Source organism: Anomaloglossus baeobatrachus, chromosome 11, assembly GCF_048569485.1.
Source record: "Anomaloglossus baeobatrachus isolate aAnoBae1 chromosome 11, aAnoBae1.hap1, whole genome shotgun sequence".
Taxonomy (NCBI): domain Eukaryota; kingdom Metazoa; phylum Chordata; class Amphibia; order Anura; family Aromobatidae; genus Anomaloglossus; species Anomaloglossus baeobatrachus.
In genome coordinates this window covers 194474461-194501227 of record NC_134363.1, presented here as the reverse complement: position 1 = coordinate 194501227, position 26767 = coordinate 194474461, and the positions used below count along the sequence as shown (strand labels likewise).

At 53.3% G+C, this 26767-nt stretch overlaps 1 protein-coding gene across 1 annotated transcript in view; it reads left to right on the top strand.

Annotated features, from left to right (window-relative positions):
- ADAMTS8 (ADAM metallopeptidase with thrombospondin type 1 motif 8) overlaps positions 1-26767 on the top strand; it is a 96739-nt gene that overhangs the window by 53706 nt on the left and 16266 nt on the right. The window contains exons 2-4 of the mRNA XM_075328557.1: positions 9801-10040; positions 17014-17146; positions 17249-17416. Of these exons, the coding sequence (XP_075184672.1) occupies positions 9801-10040; positions 17014-17146; positions 17249-17416 (541 nt within the window). The remainder of the gene's footprint in view (positions 1-9800; positions 10041-17013; positions 17147-17248; positions 17417-26767) is intronic.

Below are 26767 nucleotides of genomic sequence, written 5' to 3'. Positions count from 1 at the left end.
GATCATCGTACTGTGAAGAGATCTGTGGCTGATTCTGAGCACATACGTTGGACGGGCTGATAAAGGCAGAATGAGGAAGGATTCTGCCAGGCGAGTCCATCGGATTAAGAGAGCAGCTGCTAAAAAGCCATAACACACCAGCAAACAGATATGTGAAGCTGCTGGTGCCTCTGGAGTCCCTCGAACCTCAAGGTGTAGGATCCTTCAGAGGCTTGCTGTGCTGCATAAACCTACTATTCGACCCTAACCAGTGCTCACAAGCAGAAACGATTGCAGTGGCCCAGACATACATGAAGACTAAATTTCAAACAGTCTTGTTTACTGATGAGTGTGGAGCAACCCTGGATGGTCCAGATGGATGGAGTAGTGGATGGTTGGTGGATGGCCACAATGTCCCAACAAGGCTGCGACGTCAGCAAGAAGGTGGAGGAGTCATGTTTTGGGCCGGAATCATGGGGAGACTTCTGGAAGACCCCTTTAGGATTCCTGAAGATGTGAAAATTACCTCTGCAAAGAATATATAGCGTTTCTGACTGACAACTTTCTTCCATGGTACAACAAGCAGAAACGTGCCTTCAGGAGCAAAATCATCTTCATATATTACAATGCCCCATCTCATGCTGCAAAGAATACCTCTGTGTCATTGGCTACTATGGGCATAAAGGAGATAACCCCATGGTGTGGCCACCATCTTCCCCTGACCTCAACCCTATAGAGAACCCTTGGAGTATCATCAAGCAAAAGTTCTATGAGGGTGGGAGGCAGTTCACATAAAACAGCAGCTCTGGAGGCGATTCTGACATCATGCAAAGAAATTCAACCAGAAACTCTCCAAAATCCCACAAGTTCAATGGATGCAAGAATTGTGAAGGTGACGTCAAAGAAGGTAACTTGGCCTGTTCAGAGGTTTTGGATTATTATATTTCATTGAATGTGACCTCCTAATGCTGCAAATTCCACAAATCAGCATTTTCACTTCTTTACAACATATAAAATGTTTAGAAACTCTCCTGCGCCTAATAATGTGGAACAGGAAGATTCTACAGTGATCATTGGTAGGTTTCTTCAATAAAATTCCATGTATCCTGTAACGGGTGATGACTTTATTAGACTGACGTCATCTGCACCGAACATTCAGGAAAATCAGAGAAAAATGACATTTGCATAATAATTTGGAACATGGTGTATAAGCCCTACTCCAAAAATAAGCACCAGTTGTGGTTTCAAAAGGAAATGTCCAAGCAGCTAAAAAAGTTAAAGCATACAGAGGGACTCTTCATCAAAGAGAGCAGACACCCCCAAGAGAAAGTGCACCCCCCCAAAAAAAAAGTCACACTCACCAGACCCCAAACAATTACAGTTGGCAAGTGCCGATGGTGTATGGGTTCTCACACACAGATCTGTGTCGTTGTTAGGCCCTTTGCCGTTCCAGTTGTATTGCACTGCAGCCCTCACAAACAGATCGGGTACCAGTATCCGTCTGTGCGTGTCATACTGCTTCCAGTCACCAGGGGGAGCAGGGAGACCCAACAGCAATGCAGATCTGTATGGAAGAGCCCATTCACTTGCAAACTCTAATTGTTTGGGTCTAGTAAGTGTGATTCTTTTAGGGGGTGTCTGCTTTCTTTTGGGGGTAAATTTAGTGGTAAATAGGGAATAATAAATTTAAGCAGGTAATTAAAACCTTTGTAAATATGGTACATCCCCAACACTATGGGACGGGTTCTGCATCACGAGACTAGCAGATCACATAAGAAAATGTGCATCTGAATCAGTAATAGGAGGAGCACAGAATGTTGATGCTCCAGAATTTGTGAATAAATGTTAATTTATTTATTTTTGTTCAAGAATAAATGTGGATTGTTGTTCTTGGGAAAATATAGGACACCCCCTGAAAATAAGCCCTAGCGCATCTTTCAGAACAAAGAATAATATAAGACCCTGTGTTATTTTTAGGGAAACACGGTAGAAGATTTCCTGCAGCCTAAAATTGAGAGGCGCAGAAGTGATTGGCTTTCTGACAGCATATGATCAAAGTAGCCTAAGAGCCGTCTGGCAGAGGATAACTCTTGCTCACCTGTCTATGAATGAGAGCACAGCAGGTCGACTCCTGGGTCTGCCTAAGTTGATCTGAAACACCAGAGACTATCGAACGAGGTGTCAGGCTCTGCAATGTGAACAGAGCCTGACGCCAATCATGACAGTCGATGAGTTTGTGCAAAACGCTGTCTGACAGTACCCCTCCCGTCTAGACCTTCCGGACCTGGTCTCCCCGCATGGAGGCAATGAAATGCCTTATCCAGATAGTCTGCATCGTACTGGACTAGATAACTACTTCACCTCTAACCCAGAAGAACGAGCAAGCCGTTCATCAATAATGTTTGCCTCAGAACCACAATCCAGAAAGACCATAATAGGGACATCTAGGCCTCCAACCTTAACGCTTGCAGGTATTATACATTGAGACAGCATAGTGGACGAAATACGTAGACGACCCAGGTTGGAATCCCCAACCCACCTTGGTCTAAAAGTTTTCCAATTGTGGTTTTACCTTGGCTACAGAGGAACAAGTACTAACAAAGTGCCCCTTTTTGCCACAGACTCCTCCCCTTTTAGCAATAGCGAAACTTTTCCTCTCATGGGACTCAGGTTAGGCCTCCAGAGGCTTCAGCAGGTACAGTAACCTCCTCACATGGGACGTCCCTCCAAGCTGCATGGGCTCGGGTGAGGTCTCCGGAGGTAATGTCAGTACAGTAACCTCACATTGGACGTCCCGCAAAGCTACATGGGCTCGGGTGAGGCCTCTGGAGGTAATGTTTGTGTGTCCTGGGCAAGCCAGGGGTCACAGGTCACAACACCACACGCACCCCACATTCCCTGCAGGTACACACAAGTTCAAAACTAAAATCCTTGTTGCCTTCCTCCAGGAGCTGGTGTCCACACCAGGGGGTGGGCCAGGCGGTTGGCTCCACCCACCGAGGAGTTCACAGCTCTGGAGGCGGGAAAACCAGGCAGTTGAGTTAAGCTAGGGAAGTGAAGGAGTAAACAGTGAAGTGGTAAAGGAGGAAAGTGAGAGAAGTGACAAGAGAAAGTGACAGCAAGAAGCCTGAAGTTAGTCCGGGTGTGTGCCCTGGACTCAGACAGCAAGGTTGGCAGACGGCGGTGACCGTCTGCAGGAGAGGCTGCTCGGAGGTTGCCGAAAGGACCGTGGACGGGTGGTGACCCGGCAGTACCGAAGCGGTATACAAAGAACCAGTCAGCACCAGGGCAGGGGCCTTTCGGATCCCGGCAAGGCTAGGAGTCGCCATAATTTGCCAAATCCGTCAGTGAAGGGGACGACTGTCTCCCAACAACCAAGTCCCGATTGAAGGCAACAGTCCGACCGTTAAGGGGAGACACCGCCACCGCCAGGGCACCAGTTTCCCAGGGCTAGCGCCTGCGGGCAAGAGTGGAGCTCCTCCGGCTCATATCCCAGCTGGGGAGCGGGTTACCGGTGGGAACCCATCGCTACCAAACAACTACACATAGGTGCAGGGAAGAGACCGTCACCGTCGCCTGCAGGGGATATCAACAGTGCAACCGTCTGAGGGATCCGTCCAACCAGCCATTTGTTTACCGAGAACTGTGTCGTGTTTACTGGCTGAGTGAGTACCTCCGTGCCGTGCGGCACAGCGCTGCCCCTGCGCCCCTGCACCTCCACAGGCCCCATACCCGCCTGTCCACCATCCAATTCCATCACTGGGCCCCCGGGATCACCAACCCCTACCCACGGAGGGGCAAAACAACAACTGGCTGCTCCATACCATCACTCCCGGGTTCCCCAGCCAGAGCAGCGGTGGTGTACACTCAATCACCACAACCGTGGGTGGCGTCACGGACAATAAACAATCCCCACAACCAAACCCCTTTCACTCACGGGCGAGGAGCGCCGCTAGAGTCCCCGGGATCCGGCCCATCACTCGAGCCACCGAGCAGCAGCAGGCCGCGGCAGCCGGACCCGAGCAGTGGGAGAGCGCAGCGTCCCCTCCTCCGCCCGCGACATTTGTACAGTAACCTCCTCACATGGGACGTCCCTCCAAGCTGTATGGGCTCGGGTGAGGCCTCCGGAGGTAATGTCTGTACAGTAACCTCCTCACATGGAACGTCTCTCCAAGCTGCATGGTCTCAGTGGAGGCCTCTGGAGGTAATGTCGGAACAGTAACCCCCTCACATGGGACGTCCCTCCAAGCTGCATGGGCTCGGGGGAGGCCTCTGGAGGTAATGTCAGTACAGTGACCTCCTCACATGGGACGTGCCTCCAAGCTGTATGGGCTCGGGTGAGGCCTCCGGAGGTAATGTCGGTACAGTAACCTTCTCACATGGGACGTCTATCCAAGCTGCATGGTCTCAGTGGAGGCCTCTGGAGGTAATGTCGGAACAGTAACCCCCTCACATGGGACGTCCCTCCAAGCTGCATGGGCTCGGGGGAGGCCTCTGGAGGTAATGTCAGTACAGTAACCTCCTCACATGGGACGTCCCTCCAAGCTGTATGGGCTCGGGTGAGGCCTCCGGAGGTAATGTCAGTACAGTAACCTCCTCACATGGGACGTGCCTCCAAGCTGTATGGGCTCGGGTGAGGCCTCCGGAGGTAATGTCGGTACAGTAACCTTCTCACATGGGACGTCTCTCCAAGCTGCATGGTCTCTGTGGAGGCCTCTGGAGGTAATGTCGGAACAGTAATCCCCTCACATGGGACGTCCCTCCAAGCTGCATGGGTTCAGGGGAGGCCTCTGGAGGTAATGTCAGTACAGTAACCTCCTCACATGGGACGTGCCTCCAAGCTGCATGGGCTCGGGTGAGGCCTCCGGAGGTAATGTCTGTACAGTAACCTCCTCACATGGGACGTCCCTCCAAGCTGTATGGGCTCGGGTGAGGCCTCCGGAGGTAATGTATGTACAGTAACCTCCTCACATGGGACATCCCTCCAAGCTGCATGGGCTCGGGTGAGGCCTCCGGAGGTAATGTCGGTACAGTAACCTTCTCACATGGGACGTCTCTCCAAGCTGCATGGTCTCTGTGGAGGCCTCTGGAGGTAATGTCTGTACAGTAACCTCCTCACATGGGACATCCCTCCAAGCTGCATGGGTTCAGGGGAGGCATCCGGAGGTAATGTCGGAACAGTAACCCCCTCACATGGGACGTCCCTCCAAGCTGCATGGGTTCAGGGGAGGCCTCTGGAAGTAATGTCGGAACAGTAACCTCCTCACATGGGACGTGCCTCCAAGCTGCATGGGCTCGGGTGAGGCCTCCGGAGGTAATGTATGTACAGTAACCTCCTCACATGGGACGTCCCTCCAAGCTGTATGGGCTTGGGTGAGGCCTCCGGAGGTAATGTATGTACAGTAACCTCCTCACATGGGACATCCCTCCAAGCTGCATGGGCTCGGGTGAGGTCTCCGGAGGTAATGTCTGTACAGTAACCTCCTCACATGGGACGTCCCTCCAAGCTGCATGGTCTCAGTGGAGGCCTCTGGAGGTAATGTCTGTACAGTAACCTCCTCACATGGGACGTCTCTCCAAGCTGCATGGGCTCGGGTGAGACCTCCGGAGGTAATGCCAGTACAGTAACCTCCTCACATGGAATGTCCCTCCAAGCTGCATGGGCTCGGGTGAGGTGTCCGGAGGTAGTGTCTGTACAGTAACCTACTCACATGGGACGTTCCTCCAAGCTGCATAGTCTCAGTGGAGGCCTCTGGAGGTAATGTCTGTACAGTAACCTCCTCACATGGGACGCTCCTCCAAGCTGTATGGGCTCAGGTGAGACCTCCAGAGGTAATGTCTGTACAGTAACCTCCTCACATGGGACGTCCCTCCAAGCTGTATGGGCTCGGGTGAGGTCTCCGGAGGTAATGTCTGTACAGTAACCTCCTCACATGGGACGCTCCTCCAAGCTGTATGGGCTCGGATGAGGTCTCCGGAGGTAATGTCTGTACAGTGACCTCCTCACATGGGACGTCCCTGCAAGCTGCATGGTCTCAGTGGAGGCCTCTGGAGGTAATGTCGGAACAGTAACCCCCTCACATGGGACGTCCCTCCAAGCTGCATGGGCTCGGGGGAGGCCTCCGGAGGTAATGTCTGTACAGTAACCTCCTCACATGGGACGTCCCTCCAAGCTGCATGGTCTCAGTGGAGGCCTCTGGAGGTAATGTCGGAACAGTAACCCCCTCACATGGGACGTCCCTCCAAGCTATATGGGCTCGGGGGAGGCCTCTGGAGGTAATGTCAGTACAGTAACCTCCTCACATGGGACGTCCCTCCAAGCTGTATGGGCTCGGGGGAGGCCTCTGGAGGTAATGTCAGTACAGTAACCTTCTCACATGGGACGTCCCTCCAAGCTGCATGGGCTCGGGGGAGGCCTCTGGAGGTAATGTCTGTACAGTAACCTCCTCACATGGGACGTCCCTCCAAGCTGCATGGGCTCGGGGGAGGCCTCTGGAGGTAATGTCGGTACAGTGACCTCCTCACATGGGACGTCCCTCCAAGCTGCATGGTCTCAGTGGAGGCCTCTGGAGGTAATGTCTGTACAGTGACCTCCTCACATGGGACGTCCCTCCAAGCTGCATGGGCTCGGGGGAGGCCTCTGGAGGTAATGTCTGTACAGTAACCTCCTCACATGGGACGTCCCTCCAAGCTGCATGGGCTCGGGGGAGGCCTCTGGAGGTAATGTCGGTACAGTGACCTCCTCACATGGGACGTCCCTCCAAGCTGCATGGTCTCAGTGGAGGCCTCTGGAGGTAATGTCTGTACAGTGACCTCCTCACATGGGACGTCCCTCCAAGCTGCATGGGCTCGGGTGAGGTCTCCGGAGGTAATGTCTGTACAGTAACCTCCTCACATGGGACGCTCCTCCAAGCTGTATGGGCTCGGATGAGGTCTCCGGAGGTAATGTCTGTACAGTGACCTCCTCACATGGGACGTCCCTGCAAGCTGCATGGTCTCAGTGGAGGCCTCTGGAGGTAATGTCGGAACAGTAACCCCCTCACATGGGACGTCCCTCCAAGCTGCATGGGCTCGGGGGAGGCCTCCGGAGGTAATGTCTGTACAGTAACCTCCTCACATGGGACGTCCCTCCAAGCTGCATGGTCTCAGTGGAGGCCTCTGGAGGTAATGTCGGAACAGTAACCCCCTCACATGGGACGTCCCTCCAAGCTATATGGGCTCGGGGGAGGCCTCTGGAGGTAATGTCAGTACAGTAACCTCCTCACATGGGACGTCCCTCCAAGCTGTATGGGCTCGGGGGAGGCCTCTGGAGGTAATGTCAGTACAGTAACCTTCTCACATGGGACGTCCCTCCAAGCTGCATGGGCTCGGGGGAGGCCTCTGGAGGTAATGTCTGTACAGTAACCTCCTCACATGGGACGTCCCTCCAAGCTGCATGGGCTCGGGGGAGGCCTCTGGAGGTAATGTCGGTACAGTGACCTCCTCACATGGGACGTCCCTCCAAGCTGCATGGTCTCAGTGGAGGCCTCTGGAGGTAATGTCTGTACAGTGACCTCCTCACATGGGACGTCCCTCCAAGCTGCATGGGCTCGGGGGAGGCCTCTGGAGGTAATGTCTGTACAGTAACCTCCTCACATGGGACGTCCCTCCAAGCTGCATGGTCTCAGTGGAGGCCTCTGGAGGTAATGTCAGTACAGTAACCCCCTCACATGGGACGTCCCTCCAAGCTGCATGGGCTCGGGGGAGGCCTCTGGAGGTAATGTCTGTACAGTAACCTCCTCACATGGGACGTCCCTCCAAGCTGCATGGTCTCAGTGGAGGCCTCTGGAGGTAATGTCGGAACAGTAACCCCCTCACATGGGACGTCCCTCCAAGCTATATGGGCTCGGGGGAGGCCTCTGGAGGTAATGTCAGTACAGTAACCTCCTCACATGGGACGTCCCTCCAAGCTGTATGGGCTCGTGGGAGGCCTCTGGAGGTAATGTCAGTACAGTAACCTTCTCACATGGGACGTCCCTCCAAGCTGTATGGGCTCGGGGGAAGCCTCTGGAGGTAATGTCTGTACAGTAACCTCCTCATGTGGGATGTCCCTCCAAGCTGCATGTGTTATGCCTATTCTGAGAGATACCCCTAATGGGGGGATGTCTGAGTCTCCTTCCCGACCCTGCTTCTGAGCAGCCCTGATCTTATACCCCCTCACTCAGGGAGGGCTGGGACAAGAGTGCGATTTAATCCACAGAAATAGACAAACAGGGGTAACCAAAACTGTCACACAGCACGCGCTCACAGAGATATAAGACAATAAAGGATAAGGATGAAAACAAGAGCAGGGAGGAAACAACAAGACGATAGGTACCTCCACAACAACACCAAGCACAGGCTACTCTTTCTCCAGCAAGTCTGGTACAGCAGAACTCACAGACCAACACAGCATAAGCTATAGTCTGCAAAGGAACAAGATAAGTGATACGCTTCTTTGATCACATGTTGTAAGGAAGCCTAAGGAGCAGGCTAGCAGAGGTTAACCCTTGCTAGCCTGACTATGAATGAGCAGACAGCAGCTCGACACCTGGGTCTGCCTGAGTTGATCAGAAATGCCAGAGTAACCAGTGGACGGAGTGTCAGACTCTGCAATGTGAACAATGACAGATGTCACTGCAGCACCCATGGGGCAAGGGGTTAACTTTATCTGTCGCCGGGCCGGTGATGTCGGGTCTAGGGATGTCACGGGTGGCCCTGCCCGGCTTCGTGGCCCCGAGGCGTACAATAAAAGGGCAGGATGATGGGGATAATTTGTCTCGTGACGCCACCTGTGGTACGTGGCCAGGGATTAGCCGCCACTGCTGTCGCTGTCCTCCAGGGCTGATGGTGTTGCAGCAAAGATGGTTCAGCTCCCCAAGGTGGAGCGGGCCCTGGGGAAGATGATGAGCGTGGTAGTTTATGGTGTTGTACACTGAGGAGCGGGGCTGAGGACGCCAACAGTAACTGGACGACACAGGCTGGTAGTTTTCTTTACCTTTTACTGGTCAGTTGTTATAGTCCCAGGTTACAGTGGTCCGGTCAGCCGGGAAGCAGTGAGGAGTCCTTTCTCTGCCAGGTAGGTTGGAGGCCTTCCTTAGTGCGCTGACTGTGGGTCGCTGTGGCCTGGAGCAGCACAGCGTCCCTTTTCCTGGGTGTGATTTGCCTTGTCCCTTTCTGCGGCCTCAGGCTCTATTATGCTACTGTGCCTTGGGAGTCTCTGTTGGGCCAGGCGGTGTAGAACCTCCTGCCCTCCGGGTTTACTGCTGGGCCGTTAGTACCCGACAGTTGAGGACCCCGGTGTCCTGATTCAGCGCTCGGTCCTGGAAAGCTTGAGACAGCTCTCTAACAGCGACCGTTCTCTTTCACTGCTACTAGAGTTGTGTTTTCTCTTCCTGTTCCTCCCTCTCTAACCCCTCCCTAGCCAAAGATGCACAGGGAAGCTTACCCCAAACAGGACTTAAGCTCCCCCTTCTGGCCTGGATTAGCAAGTGTTGTGTGTGTGATTGTACCTGGCATAGAGGTCTCCCCGCTGCTTCCAGGCATAGCATTGCCCTCCGGTGAGGAGAACAACGTCACTGTGGCTCCCATGACCACTGGGGTGCCACACCACCATGACAGTTCTCGAGTTTTGTGCAAAGCTCCGTGTGACAAAGGGGCTCCAGTTATTGTACTGCAGCCGTGAATGTGGCCAGAAAGTCAATGTCTTCCTGCAGGGAAATAGCGCAAAGTGTTGTGATGACTCTGCATAGCCGCCAGCTGCCTCCTGCTCTTATATTACGTCTTGTATCCTCACTTTTCAGCTTCATCTCCTCACATTGATGTCTGTGGCTGCTCGGATCTACAGGCACCCGAGCCTGAAGAACTCGCTCAGCCTGGTGGTGGTGAAGGTGCTGATAGCCGAAGATGAAGCCTCAGGTCCGGAGCTCTCAGACAATGGTGGCCTTATCCTCCGCAGCTTCTGCAAGTGGCAGCAAAGTTATAACATGGCCAGTGACCGTCACCCGGAACACTACGACACCGCCATCCTCCTCACTCGACAGGTCTGTGAACCCTAAGTGACACTTCCTAATGTCTGTACTTCTGCTGTATGACACCTCGGCCCAGAAATATCTAACAGCTATTCCTCTCCTCACAACCTCCGTCCACCAAAAGCTGCGCCTCACGGAAGAGTGTGCTGCATGACGCACCATGCCAGCTCCACCTGGTACAGGGCTATTACCTGGAGCTGCAGGTGGAGCAGGATACGGCCTCCACCTGATACAGGGCTATTACCTGGAGCTGCATGACGCACCATGCCAGCTCCACCTGGTACAGGGCTATTACCTGGAGCTGCAGGTGGGGCAAGAGGCGGCCTCCACCTGGTACAGGGCTATTACCTGGAGCTGCATGACGCACCATGCCAGCTCCACCTGGTACAGGGCTATTACCTGGAGCTGCATGACGCACCATGCCAGCTCCACCTGGTACAGGGCTATTACCTGGAGCTGCATGACGCACCATGCCAGCTCCACCTGGTACAGGGCTATTACCTGGAGCTGCGGGTGGGGCAGGATGCAGCCTCCACCTGGTACAGGGCTATTACCTGGAGCTGCGGGTGGGGCAGGAGGCGGCCTCCACCTGGCACAAGGTTATTACCTGGAGCTGCGGGTGGGGCAGGATGCGGCCTCCACCTGGTACAGGGCTATTACCTGGAGCTGCGGGTGGGGCAGGAGGCGGCCTCCACCTGGCACAAGGTTATTACCTGGAGCTGCGGGTGGGGCAGGAGGCGGCCTCCACCTGGCACAAGGTTATTACCTGGAGCTGCGGGTGGGGCAGGAGGCGGCCTCCACCTGGCACAAGGTTATTACCTGGAGCTGTAGGTGGGGCAGGATGCGGCCTCCACCTGGCACAAGGTTATTACCTGGAGCTGCGGGTGGGGCAGGAGGCGGCCTCCACCTGGTACAGGGCTATTACCTGGAGCTGCATGACGCACCATGCCAGCTCCACCTGGCACAAGGTTATTACCTGGAGCTGCGGGTGGGGCAGGAGGCGGCCTCCACCTGGTACAGGGCTATTACCTGGAGCTGCAGGTGTGGCAGGGGGCGGCCTCCACCTGGCACAAGGTTATTACCTGGAGCTGTGGGTGGAGCAGGATGCAGCCTCCATCTGGCACAAGGTTATTACCTGGAGCTGCGGGTGAAGCAGGATGCGGCCTCCACCTGGCACAAGGTTATTACCTGGAGCTGCGGGTGGGGCAGGAGGCGGCCTCCACCTGGCACAAGGTTATTACCTGGAGCTGCGGGTGGAGCGGGATGCGGCCTCCACCTGGCACAAGGTTATTACCTGGAGCTGTGGGTGGAGCAGGATGCAGCCTCCATCTGGCACAAGGTTATTACCTGGAGCTGCGGGTGGAGCAGGATGCAGCCTCCACCTGGTACAGGGCTATTACCTGGAGCTGCGGGTGGAGCAGGATGCAGCCTCCACCTGGCACAAGGTTATTACCTGGAGCTGCGGGTGGAGCAGGATGCAGCCTCCATCTGGCACAAGGTTATTACCTGGAGATGCGGGTGAAGCAGGAGGCGGCCTCCACCTGGCACAAGGTTATTACCTGGAGCTGCAGGTGAAGCAGGAGGCGGCCTCCACCTGGCACAAGGTTATTACCTGGAGCTGCAGGTGGAGCAGGATGCAGCCTCCACCTGGCACAAGGTTATTACCTGGAGCTGCGGGTGGAGCAGGATGCGGCCTCCACCTGACACAAGGTTATTACCTGGAGCTGCGGGTGAAGCAGGATGCGGCCTCCACCTGGCACAAGGTTATTACCTGGAGCTGCGGGTGAAGCAGGATGCGGCCTCCACCTGGCACAAGGTTATTACCTGGAGCTGCGGGTGGGGCAGGATGCAGCCTCCACCTGGCACAAGGTTATTACCTGGAGCTGCGGGTGGGGCAGGATGCAGCCTCCACCTGGCACAAGGTTATTACCTGGAGCTGCGGGTGAAGCAGGATGCAGCCTCCACCTGGCACAAGGCTATTACCTGGAGCTGCGGGTGGGGCAGGAGGCGGCCTCCACCTGGCACAAGGTTATTACCTGGAGCTGCAGGTGAAGCAGGAGGCGGCCTCCACCTGGCACAAGGTTATTACCTGGAGCTGCAGGTGGAGCAGGATGCAGCCTCCACCTGGCACAAGGTTATTACCTGGAGCTGCGGGTGGAGCAGGATGCGGCCTCCACCTGACACAAGGTTATTACCTGGAGCTGCGGGTGAAGCAGGATGCGGCCTCCACCTGGCACAAGGTTATTACCTGGAGCTGCGGGTGAAGCAGGATGCGGCCTCCACCTGGCACAAGGTTATTACCTGGAGCTGCGGGTGGGGCAGGATGCAGCCTCCACCTGGCACAAGGTTATTACCTGGAGCTGCGGGTGGAGCAGGATGCAGCCTCCACCTGGCACAAGGTTATTACCTGGAGCTGCGGGTGGGGCAGGATGCAGCCTCCACCTGGCACAAGGTTATTACCTGGAGCTGCGGGTGGAGCAGGATGCAGCCTCCACCTGGTACAGGGCTATTACCTGGAGCTACGGGTGGAGCAGGATGCAGCCTCCACCTGGCACAAGGTTATTACCTGGAGCTGCGGGTGGGGCAGGATGCAGCCTCCACCTGGCACAAGGTTATTACCTGGAGCTGCGGGTGAAGCAGGAGGCGGCCTCCACCTGGCACAAGGTTATTACCTGGAGCTGCGGGTGGGGCAGGAGGCGGCCTCCACCTGGCACAAGGTTATTACCTGGAGCTGCGGGTGGGGCAGGAGGCGGCCTCCACCTGGCACAAGGTTATTACCTGGAGCTGCGGGTGGAGCAGGATGCGGCCTCCACCTGGCACAAGGTTATTACCTGGAGCTGCAGGTGGGGCAGGATGCAGCCTCCACCTGGAACAAGGTTATTACCTGGAGCTGCGGGTGGGGCAGGATGCGGCCTCCACCTGGCACAAGGTTATTACCTGGAGCTGCGGGTGGGGCAGGATGCGGCCTCCACCTGACACAAGGTTATTACCTGGAGCTGCGGGTGGGGCAGGATGCAGCCTCCATCTGGCACAAGGTTATTACCTGGAGCTGCAGGTGGAGCAGGATGCAGCCTCCACCTGGCACAAGGTTATTACCTGGAGCTGCGGGTGGGGCAGGATGCGGCCTCCACCTGGTACAGGGCTATTACCTGGAGCTGCAGGTGTGGCAGGGGGCGGCCTCCACCTGGCACAAGGTTATTACCTGGAGCTGCGGGTGTGGCAGGGGGCGGCCTCCACCTGGCACAAGGTTATTACCTGGAGCTGCGGGTGGGGCAGGAGGCGGCCTCCACCTGGCACAAGGTTATTACCTGGAGCTGCAGGTGTGGCAGGGGGCGGCCTCCACCTGGCACAAGGTTATTACCTGGAGCTGCGGGTGGGGCAGGAGGCGGCCTCCACCTGGCACAAGGTTATTACCTGGAGCTGCGGGTGGAGCAGGATGCAGCCTCCATCTGGCACAAGGTTATTACCTGGAGCTGCGGGTGGAGCAGGAGGAGGCCTCCACCTGGCACAAGGTTATTACCTGGAGCTGCGGGTGGTACAGGATGCGGTCTCCACCTGGCACAGGGCTATTACCTGGAGCTGCAGGTGGAGCAGGATGCAGCCTCCACCTGGTACAGGGCTATTACCTGGAGCTGCATGACGCACCATGCCAGCTCCACCTGGTACAGGGCTATTACCTGGAGCTGCATGACGCACCATGCCAGCTCCACCTGGCACAAGGTTATTACCTGGAGCTGCGGGTGGAGCGGGATGCGGCCTCCACCTGGCACAAGGTTATTACCTGGAGCTGCGGGTGGGGCAGGAGGCGGCCTCCACCTGGCACAGGGTTATTACCTGGAGCTGCGGGTGGAGCGGGATGCGGCCTCCACCTGGCACAAGGTTATTACCTGGAGCTGCGGGTGGGGCAGGATGCAGCCTCCATCTGGCACAAGGTTATTACCTGGAGATGCGGGTGAAGCAGGAGGCGGCCTCCACCTGGCACAAGGTTATTACCTGGAGCTGCAGGTGGAGCAGGATGCAGCCTCCACCTGGCACAAGGTTATTACCTGGAGCTGCGGGTGGAGCAGGATGCGGCCTCCACCTGACACAAGGTTATTACCTGGAGCTGCGGGTGAAGCAGGATGCGGCCTCCACCTGGCACAAGGTTATTACCTGGAGCTGCGGGTGAAGCAGGATGCAGCCTCCACCTGGCACAAGGCTATTACCTGGAGCTGCGGGTGGGGCAGGAGGCGGCCTCCACCTGGCACAAGGTTATTACCTGGAGCTGCGGGTGGGGCAGGAGGCGGCCTCCACCTGGCACAAGGTTATTACCTGGAGCTGCGGGTGGGGCAGGAGGCGGCCTCCACCTGGCACAAGGTTATTACCTGGAGCTGCGGGTGGAGCAGGATGCGGCCTCCACCTGGCACAAGGTTATTACCTGGAGCTGCAGGTGGGGCAGGATGCAGCCTCCACCTGACACAAGGTTATTACCTGGAGCTGCGGGTGGGGCAGGATGCAGCCTCCACCTGACACAAGGTTATTACCTGGAGCTGCGGGTGGGGCAGGATGCGGCCTCCACCTGGCACAAGGTTATTACCTGGAGCTGCGGGTGGGGCAGGATGCGGCCTCCACCTGACACAAGGTTATTACCTGGAGCTGCGGGTGGGGCAGGATGCGGCCTCCACCTGGTACAGGGCTATTACCTGGAGCTGCAGGTGTGGCAGGGGGCGGCCTCCACCTGGCACAAGGTTATTACCTGGAGCTGCGGGTGGGGCAGGATGCGGCCTCCACCTGGTACAGGGCTATTACCTGGAGCTGCAGGTGTGGCAGGGGGCGGCCTCCACCTGGCACAAGGTTATTACCTGGAGCTGCGGGTGGAGCAGGATGCGGCCTCCATCTGGCACAAGGTTATTACCTGGAGCTGCGGGTGGAACAGGATGCGGTCTCCACCTGACACAAGGTTATTACCTGGAGCTGCGGGTGGAGCAGGATGCAGCCTCCACCTGGCACAAGGTTAATACCTGGAGCTGCGGGTGGGGCAGGAGGCGGCCTCCACCTGGCACAAGGTTATTACCTGGAGCTGCGGGTGGAGCAGGATGCGGCCTCCATCTGGCACAAGGTTATTACCTGGAGCTGCGGGTGGAGCAGGAGGCGGCCTTCACTTGGCACAAGGTTATTACCTGGAGCTGCGGGTGGAACAGGATGCGGCCTCCACCTGGCACAAGGTTATTACCTGGAGCTGCGGGTGGAGCAGGATGCGGCCTCCACCTGACACAAGGTTATTACCTGGAGCTGCAGGTGGGGCAGGATGCGGTCTCCACCTGGCACAAGGTTATTACCTGCAGCTGCGGGTGAAGCAGGATGCAGCCTCCACCTGGCACAGGGCTATTACCTGGAGCTGCAGGTGGAGCAGGATGCAGCCTCCACCTGGCACAAGGTTATTGCCTGGAGCTGCGGGTGAAGCAGGATGCAGCCTCCACCTGGCACAAGGTTATTACCTGGAGCTGCGGGTGGGGCAGGATGCGGCCTCCACCTGGCACAAGGTTATTACCTGGAGCTGCGGGTGAAGCAGGATGCAGCCTCCACCTGGCACAAGGTTATTGCCTGGAGCTGTGGGTGGAGTAGGATGCAGCCTCCATCTGGCACAAGGTTATTACCTGGAGCTGCGGGTGAAGCAGGATGCAGCCTCCACCTGGCACAAGGTTATTACCTGCAGCTGCGGGTGAAGCAGGATGCAGCCTCCACCTGGCACAAGGTTATTGCCTGGAGCTGCGGGTGAAGCAGGATGCAGCCTCCACCTGGCACAAGGTTATTACCTGGAGCTGCGGGTGGGGCAGGGGGCAGCCTCCACCTGGCACAAGGTTATTGCCTGGAGCTGCGGGTGAAGCAGGATGCAGCCTCCACCTGGCACAAGGTTATTACCTGGAGCTGCGGGTGGGGCAGGATGCAGCCTCCACCTGGCACAAGGTTATTACCTGGAGCTGCAGGTGGAGCAGGATGCGGCCTCCACCTGGCACAAGGTTATTACCTGGAGCTGCGGGTGGGGCAGGATGCGGCCTCCACCTGGCACAAGGTTATTACCTGGAGCTGCGGGTGGAGCAGGATGCAGCCTCCATCTGGCACAAGGTTATTACCTGCAGCTGCGGGTGAAGCAGGATGCAGCCTCCACCTGGCACAAGGTTATTGCCTGGAGCTGCGGGTGGGGCAGGATGCGGCCTCCACCTGGCACAAGGTTATTGCCTGGAGCTGCGGGTGGAGCAGGATGCAGCCTCCACCTGGCACAAGGTTATTACCTGGAGCTGCGGGTGGGGCAGGAGGCGGCCTCCACCTGGCACAAGGTTATTACCTGCAGCTGCGGGTGAAGCAGGATGCAGCCTCCACCTGGCACAAGGTTATTGCCTGGAGCTGCGGGTGGGGCAGGATGCGGCCTCCACCTGGCACAAGGTTATTACCTGGAGCTGCGGGTGGAGCAGGATGCGGCCTCCACCTGGCACAAGGTTATTACCTGGAGCTGCGGGTGGAGCAGGATGTGTCTTATGCCCGGTACATGGCGAGTACATGGAGCTGCAGGTGGAGCAGGATGTGTCCTATGCCCGGTACATGGCGAGTATACATGGAGCTGCAGGTGGAGCAGGATGCGGCCTCCACCTGGCACAAGGTTATTACATGGAGCTACAGGTGGAGCAGTATGCAGCCTCCACCTGGCACAAGGTTATTACATGGAGCTACAGGTGGAGCAGGATGCGGCCTCCGTCCGGTACATGGCGAGTACACATGGAGCTGCAGGTGGAGCAGGATGTGGCCTCCGCTCGGTACATGGCGAGTATAGGTCGGCATTGCAGCATTGGCGTCCTGCCGCTGTTACCCGCCTTTTGGATGAGTAATTTCTGTTGTGAGGCTGCACAGGGTGTATCCGCCATTGTGGTCATCTCTTCTGGGGGTGCAGCCGGGGGCAGTGAGTGTGAAATGTCCGGTGGCTGCCGCTGACTCTTCTCTTGTTTGGCAGGACTTTTGCGGACACAACAGCTGCGATACACTGGGGGTGGCGGATATTGGGACAGTGTGCGAACCAAGCAAGAGCTGCTCTGTGATTGAAGACGACGGACTGCAGGCCGCCTACACCCTGGCCCATGAACTCGGTACGAGCCGCGCAGGCGAGACAGATTGTGTATACTGATGAATTCATAGACATTTAATGATGGCGCCCTGCTCCGGGATCTGAGTCTCTTGTCTTTTTGCAGCTCACGTTCTCAGCATCCCACATGACAACTCTAATAACTGTGTGAAGGTGTTCGGGGACCTGGCTCAGCACCACCTGATGGCTCCGCTCCTCCTGCAGCTGAATCAGTCCATGCCGTGGTCCCCCTGCAGCGCCATGCACCTCACTGACTTCTTTGACAGTGGTTACGGTAAGAAGCCTCCGCTCTAAAGGTTATATCACAATAGATGGCGGCCATTATAGTCCCCACAGCCCTATATATACTGCCGCAGTGATGAACTGCCACCTATCGTGTGTCCAAACTTAGGCCTTATTCACACCTGCGTTTTTGACATATAAATGATACACTTTTGTGAGGAATATTGTGAGGAATATGACATACATGTCAGTCAGCTGTCGCTGTTCTCCTGCGTCCAGGGCATGCAGCCAGGGAGATGGGCAGTCATTATAGTCCCCACAGCCCTATATATACTGCCGCAGTGATGAACTGCCACCTATCGTGTGTCCAAACTTAGGCCTTATTCACACCTGCGTTTTTGACATATAAATGATACACTTTTGTGAGGAATATTGTGAGGAATATGACATACATGTCAGTCAGCTGTCGCTGTTCTCCTGCGTCCAGGGTATGCAGCCAGGGAGATGGGCGGCCACTACAAGTGTTACAAGCTTCAAACAAGAATCTCACACTTTGAGGTTCTTGTGTAAGAGCTACAATATCAGGGTGCGCGTCGCACCAACATATAGAGCCCGTACATTTCGGCTTCACGACGGCGAGACACACATCACACATATTTTCACTTAAAGGGAACCTGTCAGCAGAAATTTCGCCCAAAACCTAAAAGCTTCCCCCTCTGCAGCTTCTGTGCTGCATTCTAGCAAGGTTCCTGTTATTATTGTACCCCCTGTGAGACCAAAATGAAGACTTTATAAAGCGACAGGAGCGACAATCATCTCTTTACCTGCGTCCACCGGCAATGCGGAAGGGAGAAGGTGGCCGGGATGTTATGTCCCACTCATCTCCGCCCCTCCACTTCTATTGGCTGGCCGATTAGTGACGTCGCGGTGACGTCGCTGTGACGCTGAATGCACCTCTTCCTTGAAGGAGGGATAGTTTGGCGGTCACAGCGACGTCGCCGAGCAGGTAAGTGCGTGTGACGCTGCCGTAGCGATAATGTTCCCTACGGCAGTGATCACCACATATCGCATGCACGACGGAGGCGGGGGCTATCGCGCTGGATATCGCTAGCCAATGCTAGTGATGTCGCAGCGTGTAAACTACTCCTTAAGGTGATGAAATATATTAATCTTGGGCTGTTGCTTTTATCTCGATACCCAATCCCATGTCCGTGAGCTCGGTGTAACATTGCACACTACCTGGGCGGGTTTCCGGCCCGATACAGTCCTGTTAACGGACCAGGCCGTTATCTAACGAGGAACTGGTGGCAGACTACTGTACTGGACCGACAGAATCCTGTTCTACTGGGGCTAGTGGAAAGGATCTGGCGGCCGGTGAAAGCGTGGCGGAATTTGCGCGGCCTGCTTTGTCTCCCTCCCTTTGCCAGAGGGGACAGGAGATGTCATGGATACGTTGTGCCAAGCGGACTTTACGCACACCTTAGGGGTGCAGAGCGTTGTGTGTTGGCGGAAATGATGAGGTCGTATTGCGTGGCCCCGGCGTATTAGAGATGTCAGTTTGGGGCCGTGAGGTGCGGTTTTGTCACAGATTGACAGATCCACATCCGAGTGGAGGGACGTCTGCATGACTCCCCGTCACGGTTCGTGACAATGTTTATCAAGGCTAAAGCTCGTACTCATTATAGGTTATGGCGCTGTATGTTTTTGCTCAAAAAAAAAATTAGACACCTCTCCTTTCCATGTGAGTCACGGATGAAAATTAGCCATACATTTCTAGGGGTTATTGAAAACAGCAGACAGCACACACAGGACACAGCTACAGAACCCTGCTATCATTGTAACTATAGGAAATGACACCGATGGAAAAAACTGACGCACTAACCAAACACCGATCCATCCAAAATCTGATCCCAATCACTGGTGGAAATCCGATCCCAATCACTGGTGGAAAGCTGATCCCAATCACTGGTGGAAAGCTGATCCCAAGCACTGGTGGAAAGCTGATCCCAATCACTGGTGGAAATCTGATCCCAATCACTGGTGGAAATCCGATCCCAATCACTGGTGGAAATCCGATCCCAATCACTGGTGGAAATCCAATCCCAATCACTGGTGGAAATCTGATCCCAATCACTGGTGGAAATCTGATCCCAATCACTGGTGGAAATCTGATCCCAATCACTGGTGGAAAGCTGATCCCAATCACTGATGGAAATCCGATCCCAATCACTGATGGAAATCCGATCCCAATCACTGGTGGAAATCCGATCCCAATCACTGGTGGAAATCTGATCCCAATCACTGGTGGAAATCTCATCCCAATCACTGGTCGAAAGCTGATCCCAATCACTGGTGGAAAGCTGATCCCAATCACAGGTGGAAATCGGATCCCAATCACTGGTGGAAAGATGATCCCAATCACTGGTGGAAATCTGATCCCAATCACTAGTGGAAAGCTGATCCCAATCACTGGTGGAAAGCTGATCCCAATCACTGGTGGAAATCCGATCCCAATCACTGGTGGAAATCCGATCCCAATCACTGATGGAAATCCGATCCCAATCACTGGTGGAAATCCGATCCCAATCACTGGTGGAAATCCGATCCCAATCACTGGTGGAAATCTGATCCCAATCACTGGTGGAAAGCTGATCCCAATCACTGGTGGAAATCTGATCCCAATCACTGGTGGAAAGCTGATCCCAATCACTGGTGGAAAGCTAATCCCAATCACTGGTGTAAATTTGATCCCAAACACTGGTGGAAACCTGATCCCAATCACTGGTGGAAAGCTGATCCCAATCACTAGTGGAAAGCTGATCCCAATCACTGGTGGAAAGCTGATCCCAATCACTGGTGGAAATCTGATCCCAATCACTGGTGGAAATCTGATCCCAATCACTGGTGGAAATCGGATCCCAATCACTGTTGGAAATCTGATCCCAATCACTGGTGGAAATCAGATCCCAATCACTGGTGGAAAGCTGATCCCAATCACTGGTGGAAAGCTGATCCCAATCACTGGTGGAAATCTGATCCCAATCACTGATGGAAATCTGATCCCAAGCACTGGTGGAAATCGGATCCCAAGCACTGGTGGAAATCGGATCCCAATCACTGGTGGAAATCGGATCCCAATCACTGGTGGAAATCGGATCCCAATCACTGGTGGAAATCGGATCCCAATCACTGGTGGAAATCGGATCCCAATCACTGGTGGAAAGCTGATCCCAATCACTGGTGGAAATCTGATCCCAATCACTGGTGGAAATCGGATCTCAATCATTGGTGGAAAGCTGATCCCAATCACTGGTGGAAAGCTGATCCCAATCACTGGTGGAAATCTGATCCCAATCACTAGAGAAAATCTGATCCCAATCACTGGAGAAAATCTGATCCCAATCACTGGTGGAAATCTGATCCCAATCACTGGTGGATATCTGATCCCAATCACTGGTGGAAATCTGATCCCAATCACTGGTGGAAATCCGATCCCAATCATTGGTGGAAAGCTGATCCCAATCACTGGTGGAAAGCTGATCCCAATCACTGGTGGAAAGCTGATCCCAAGCACTGGTGGAAATCTGATCCCAATCACTAGAGAAAATCTGATCCCAATCACTGGAGAAAATCTGATCCCAATCACTGGAGGAAATCTGATCCCAAGCACTGGTGGAAATCTGATCCCAATCACTGGTGGAAATCTGATCCCAAGCACTTGTGGAAATCTGATCCCAATCACTGGTGGAAAGCTGATCCCAATCACTGGTGGAAAGCTGATCCCAAGCACTGGTGGAAATCTGATCCCAATCACTGGTGGAAATCGGATCCCAATCACTGGTGGAAAGCTGATCCCAATCACTGGTGGAAAGCTGATCCCAATCACTGGTGGAAATCTGATCCCAATCGCACTGGTGGAAATCTGATCCCAATCACTGGTGGAAATCTGATCCCAAGCACTGGTGGAAATCTGATCCCAAGCACTGGTGGAAATATGATCCCAATCACTGGTGGAAATCCGATCCCAATCACTGGTGGAAATCCGATCCCAATCACTGGTGGAAATCGGATCCCAATCACTGGTGGAAATCGGATCCCAATCACTGGTGGAAATCTGATCCCAATCACTGGTGGAAATCTGATCCCAATCACTGATGGAAATCCGATCCCAATCACTGGTGGAAATCCGATCCCAATCACTGGTGGAAATCCGATCCCAATCACTGGTGGAAATCTGATCCCAATCACTGGTGGAAATCTGATCCCAATCACTGGTGGAAATCTGATCCCAATCACTGGTGGAAAGCTGATCCCAATCACTGATGGAAATCTGATCCCAATCACTGGTGGAAATCCGATCCCAATCACTGGTGGAAATCCGATCCCAATCACTGGTGGAAATCTCATCCCAATCACTGGTGGAAAGCTGATCCCAATCACTGGTGGAAAGCTGATCCCAATCACAGGTGGAAATCGGATCCCAATCACTGGTGGAAAGCTGATCCCAATCACTGGTGGAAATCTGATCCCAATCACTGGTGGAAAGCTGATCCCAATCACTGGTGGAAAGCTGATCCCAATCACTGGTGGAAAGCTGATCCCAATCACTGGTGGAAATCTGATCCCAATCACTGGTGGAAATCTGATCCCAATCACTGGTGGAAATCGGATCTCAATCACTAGTGGAAATCTGATCCCAATCACTGGTGGAAATCTGATCCAAAGCACTAGTGGAAATCTGATCCCAAGCACTGGTGGAAATCGGATCTCAATCACTGGTGGAAATCTGATCCCAAGCACTGGTGGAAATCTGATCCCAAGCACTGGTGGAAATCTGATCCCAATCACTGGTGGAAATCGGATCCCAATCACTGTTGGAAATCTGATCCCAATCACTGGTGGAAATCGGATCCCAATCACTGGTGGAAAGCTGATCCCAATCACTGGTGGAAAGCTGATCCCAATCACTGGTGGAAATCTGATCCCAATCACTGGTGGAAATCTGATCCCAAGCACTGGTGGAAATCGGATCCCAAGCACTGGTGGAAATCGGATCCCAATCACTGGTGGAAATCGGATCCCAATCACTGGTGGAAATCGGATCCCAATCACTGGTGGAAATCGGATCCCAATCACTGGTGGAAATCGGATCCCAATCACTGGTGGAAAGCTGATCCCAATCACTGGTGGAAATCTGATCCCAATCACTGGTGGAAATCGGATCTCAATCATTGGTGGAAAGCTGATCCCAATCACTGGTGGAAAGCTGATCCCAATCACTGGTGGAAAGCTGATCCCAATCACTGGTGGAAATCTGATCCCAAGCACTTGTGGAAATCTGATCCCAATCACTGGTGGAAATCGGATCCCAATCACTGGTGGAAATCGGATCCCAATCACTGTTGGAAATCTGATCCCAATCACTGGTGGAAATCTGATCCCAATCACTGGTGGAAATCTGATCCCAATCACTGGAGGAAATCTGATCCCAATCACTGGTGGAAATCTGATCCCAATCACTGGTGGAAATCTGATCCCAATCACTGGTGGAAATCCGATCCCAATCACTGGTGGAAATCCGATCCCAATCACTGGTGGAAATCTGATCCCAATCACTGGTGGAAATCTGATCCCAATCACTGGTGGAAATCGGATCTCAATCATTGGTGGAAAGCTGATCCCAATCACTGGTGGAAAGCTGATCCCAATCACTGGTGGAAATCTGATCCCAATCACTAGAGAAAATCTGATCCCAATCACTGGAGAAAATCTGATCCCAATCACTGGTGGAAATCTGATCCCAATCACTGGTGGAAATCCGATCCCAATCATTGGTGGAAAGCTGATCCCAATCACTGGTGGAAAGCTGATCCCAATCACTGGTGGAAAGCTGATCCCAAGCACTGGTGGAAATCTGATCCCAATCACTAGAGAAAATCTGATCCCAATCACTGGAGGAAATCTGATCCCAATCACTGGTGGAAATCTGATCCCAATCACTGGTGGAAATCTGATCCCAAGCACTGGTGGAAATCTGATCCCAATCACTGGTGGAAATCGGATCCCAATCACTGGTGGAAATCGGATCCCAATCACTGTTGGAAATCTGATCCCAATCACTGGTGGAAATCTGATCCCAATCACTGGTGGAAATCTGATCCCAATCACTGGAGGAAATCTGATCCCAATCACTGGTGGAATTCTGATCCCAATCACTGGTGGAAATCTGATCCCAATCACTGGTGGAAATCCGATCCCAATCACTGGTGGAAATCCGATCCCAATCACTGGTGGAAATCTGATCCCAATCACTGGTGGAAATCCGATCCCAATCACTAGTGGAAATCTGATCCCAATCACTGGTGGAAATCTGATTCCAATCACAGGTGGATATCTGATCCCAATCAAAAAGCACAAGGTGTGCCATACTCAGGGACATGGCCAAGGTGAGGAAGGCTGAAAAATAACCACCTTTTGAACAAGAAACATAAGATAAAACCTCAAGACTGGGCCAAGAAATATCCTAAGACTGATTTTTCAAAGGTTTTATGGAGTGATGAAATTAGAGTGACTCTTGATGGGCCATATGGATGGGCCAGAGGCTGGATCAGTAAAGGGCAGAGAGCTCCACTCCGACTCAGACGCCAGCAAGATGGAGGTGGGCACTGGTATGGGCTGAGATCATCAAAGATCAACTTGTGGGACTTTTTCAGGTTGAGGATGGAGTGAAGCTCAACTCCCAGACCTACTGCCAGGGTCTGGAAGACAACTTCTTCAAGCAGTGGTACAGGAAGAAGTCGCTATCGTTCAAGAAAAACATGATTTTCATGCAGGACAATGCTCTATCACATGCATCCAACTACTCCACAGCGTGGCTGGCCAGTAAAGGTTTAAAAGATGGAAAAAATAATGACATGGCCCCCTTGTTCACCTGATCTGAACCCCATAGAGAACCCTTGGTCCCTCATAAAATGTGAGATCTACAGGGAGGGAAAACAGTGTACCTCTGGGAGCAGTGTCTGGAGGCTGTGGTGTCTGGAGGCTGTGGTGTCTGGAGGCTGTGGTGGCTGCTGCACGCAATGTGGATCGTAACAGATCAAGCAATGACAGAATCTATGGATGGTCGGCTGCTGAGGGTCATCAGAAAGAAAGGGGGCGATATTGGGCACTAATTTTTTGGAGTTATATTTGGTAATATTTGGGAATATATTTGGTTTTTATTAAGTTGCCTAATAATTCTGCACAGTAATAGTTACCTGCACAAACAGATCCTCCTAAGATAGCCAAATCTAAAAACCCCTCCAACTGCCAAAAATATTAATCTTTGATATTTATGAGCCTTTTGGGTTGATAATAAAAAAAATCCTCTAAAATACAACTTACCTAATAATTCTACACACAGAGTATATATTACTATATCACACTGAGGAGGAGGGCGGCCATATCTAATATATAACGCTGAATGTCTGTGTGTGTGTGTGTGTCCGGAATTAGCATCTGCACCGTCGCAGCTACAGCCACAAAATCTTGCACACTCACACGTCTGGACCCCGAGAGCGTCATAGGCTATGTTGGGAGGCGAAATTTTAACCCCGCACGTTCCAATTTACCAATAAATTTTGCCCCTATCTACATAATGGGGAAAAGGTGAAACGAAAAGTGTATCCGCACCGTCGCATTTACAATCATGAAATTTTGCACAGACGCCTCATGTGACCCAGGGAACGTCATAGACTATGTTTTGACAGGAAAAGTTAACGCTATACAGTTACTGTCCAAAAAACATGCCTCCATTAAAGTAAATGGAGCCTGGAACTACAGGTTATTAGTAGGAGCTGTGATTGGTTGCTGTAGGAACAAAAGACATTCATAGTATAAGAAGCTTATGTGTGAGGTAATAAGATGTCGGTGGGGAGACAGATAGAGAGTGACAGACAGAGTGACAGACAGAGTGACAAACAGACATGGAAAGAGACAGACAGGGAAAGAGACAGACAGGGACAAACAGTGAAAGAGACAGACGGTGAAAGACGGTGAAAGAGACAGACCTGGAAAGAGACAGACCTGGAAAGAGACAGACCTGGAAAGAGACAGACCTGGAAAGAGACTGACCTGGAAAGAGACTGACCTGGAAAGAGACTGACGGAGAAAGAGACAGACAGACATGCAGACTGGGACAGAGACAGGCAGACAGGGAAGGAGGAGACAGCCAGAGAGACAGACAAAGATAGATGGGAAAGACACAGACCTTGATAGAAACAAACGGGGAAAGAGACAGAGAAATAGAGACAGACAGAGACAGGCAGACAGGGAAAGAGACAGTCAGGAAAAGACACAGACAAAGAGACGGGGAGACAGACCTAGAAAGAGACAGATGGGGAAAGAAACAGAGAGATAGAGATAGAGACAGACGAAAAAAGAGGCAGGCAGACTGGGAAGGAGACAGACCGGGAAAGAGACAGACCTGGAAAGAGACAGACCTGGAAAGAGACAGACGGAACACATTACTTGGCCAATTTAGTTAAATCTGTGTGGAATATCTGTGGTGTTGAAATATATGTTGTGAAATGCTTCTATTAGCTTGGTTTTTGGCTTTTTTATAATTATATTTCTATCTATTTGTTTTGTGGTTTTTGTGTGCACAATAAATTTTTGTTAATATATTCTATTTTGTTAACAACAGTTATTAACCCGGGCGAAGCCGGGTAGTACAGCTAGTTACTATATAAGTTACTAAATCACACTGTTTTGAGCTTCTCCCCGGAGGCGGCTGCTGATCTCGAGGGCAGTTGAGCTTGTTCCGAGCTTCTCCCCTGGAGGTGTCTGCTCTGAGCTTCTCCCCTGGAGGTGTCTGCTGATCTGGAGGGCAGTTGTGCTTGCTCTGAGCTTCTCGCCTGGAGGTGGCTGCTGATCTGGAGGGCAGTTGTGTTTCTTCTGAGCTTCTCCCCTGGAGGCGGCTGCTGATCTGGAGGGCAGTTGAGCTTGTTCTGAACTTCTCCCCTGGAGGCGGCTGCTGATCTGGAGGGCAGTTGAGCTTGTTCTGAACTTCTCCCCCAGAGGCGGCTGCTGATCTGGAGGGCAGTTGAGCTTGTTCTGAACTTCTCCCCTGGAGGCGGCTGCTGATCTCGAGGATAGGCATAGAGATATGCCTTGACGAGGCCTTGGGGCTCAGTTACATTGATCAATGCGATTGCTAAATATCTCCTTTTTCCTAATATTCATGGCAGGTATGCAATTCATTATTCACATGTTCAAATTAGCAAGTAGCATTTTTCATTGTATATTCCAATATTTGTACATATGCTTGAGGCATTATACTATTATCTAAGTTTGATGTGCAGCCTTATCCGTATATAGTATGTCATTTTTGGCTTGCACTCATAATATATATATTAGTGCTCAC